The following is a 457-nucleotide window of genomic DNA, read 5'->3' on the forward strand; positions in this document are numbered from 1 at the left end:
CCACACACACACACACACACACACACACACACACACACACACACACACACACACACCCTCACGCGCACGCCCGCCTTCTCCCCCGCCCCCTCCCCAGCTCCTTGATCTCTCGGTCTGTTTTATTACTCGCGTTGCGAGTCCCGCGGACTCCGCGGCCCGCTATTTGTCATCAGCTCTCTCTCCATTGGCGGGGAGCGGGGAGCAGCGGCGAAGGGGGTGGGGTGGGGAGGGGAAGGGAAGGGGGTGGAAACTGCCTGGAGCCGTCTCTCCGCGCCGCTGTTGGTGCTGCCGCCGCTGCTGCCGCCGCCGCCGCCGCCGCCGCCTCCGGCTCCTCGCTCGGCCCCTCTCCGCCTCCATGTGCCGGATAGTGGGAGCGCCGCGGACCCTGCTGCCGCTGCTGGCGGCCCTGCTTCAGGTACACGGCGGTCCCCGCAGGCCGGGCCGCGGGCGGGGTGGG

At 70.7% G+C, this 457-nt stretch overlaps 1 protein-coding gene across 1 annotated transcript in view; it reads left to right on the top strand.

Moving 5' to 3' along the window:
* Nucleotides 1–33: 33 nt before the first annotated feature.
* The window catches only part of CDH2 (cadherin 2), a 219,928-nt gene continuing 219,504 nt past the window's right edge, over nucleotides 34–457 (top strand). Inside the window, exon 1 of the mRNA XM_007455364.1 lies at nucleotides 34–415. Coding sequence (XP_007455426.1) covers nucleotides 356–415 — 60 coding nt within the window. The 5' untranslated portion in view covers nucleotides 34–355. The remainder of the gene's footprint in view (nucleotides 416–457) is intronic.

The sequence above is a fragment of the Lipotes vexillifer genome, unplaced genomic scaffold, assembly GCF_000442215.2.
Source record: "Lipotes vexillifer unplaced genomic scaffold, Lipotes_vexillifer_v1.1 scaffold1018, whole genome shotgun sequence".
NCBI lineage: Eukaryota > Metazoa > Chordata > Mammalia > Artiodactyla > Lipotidae > Lipotes > Lipotes vexillifer.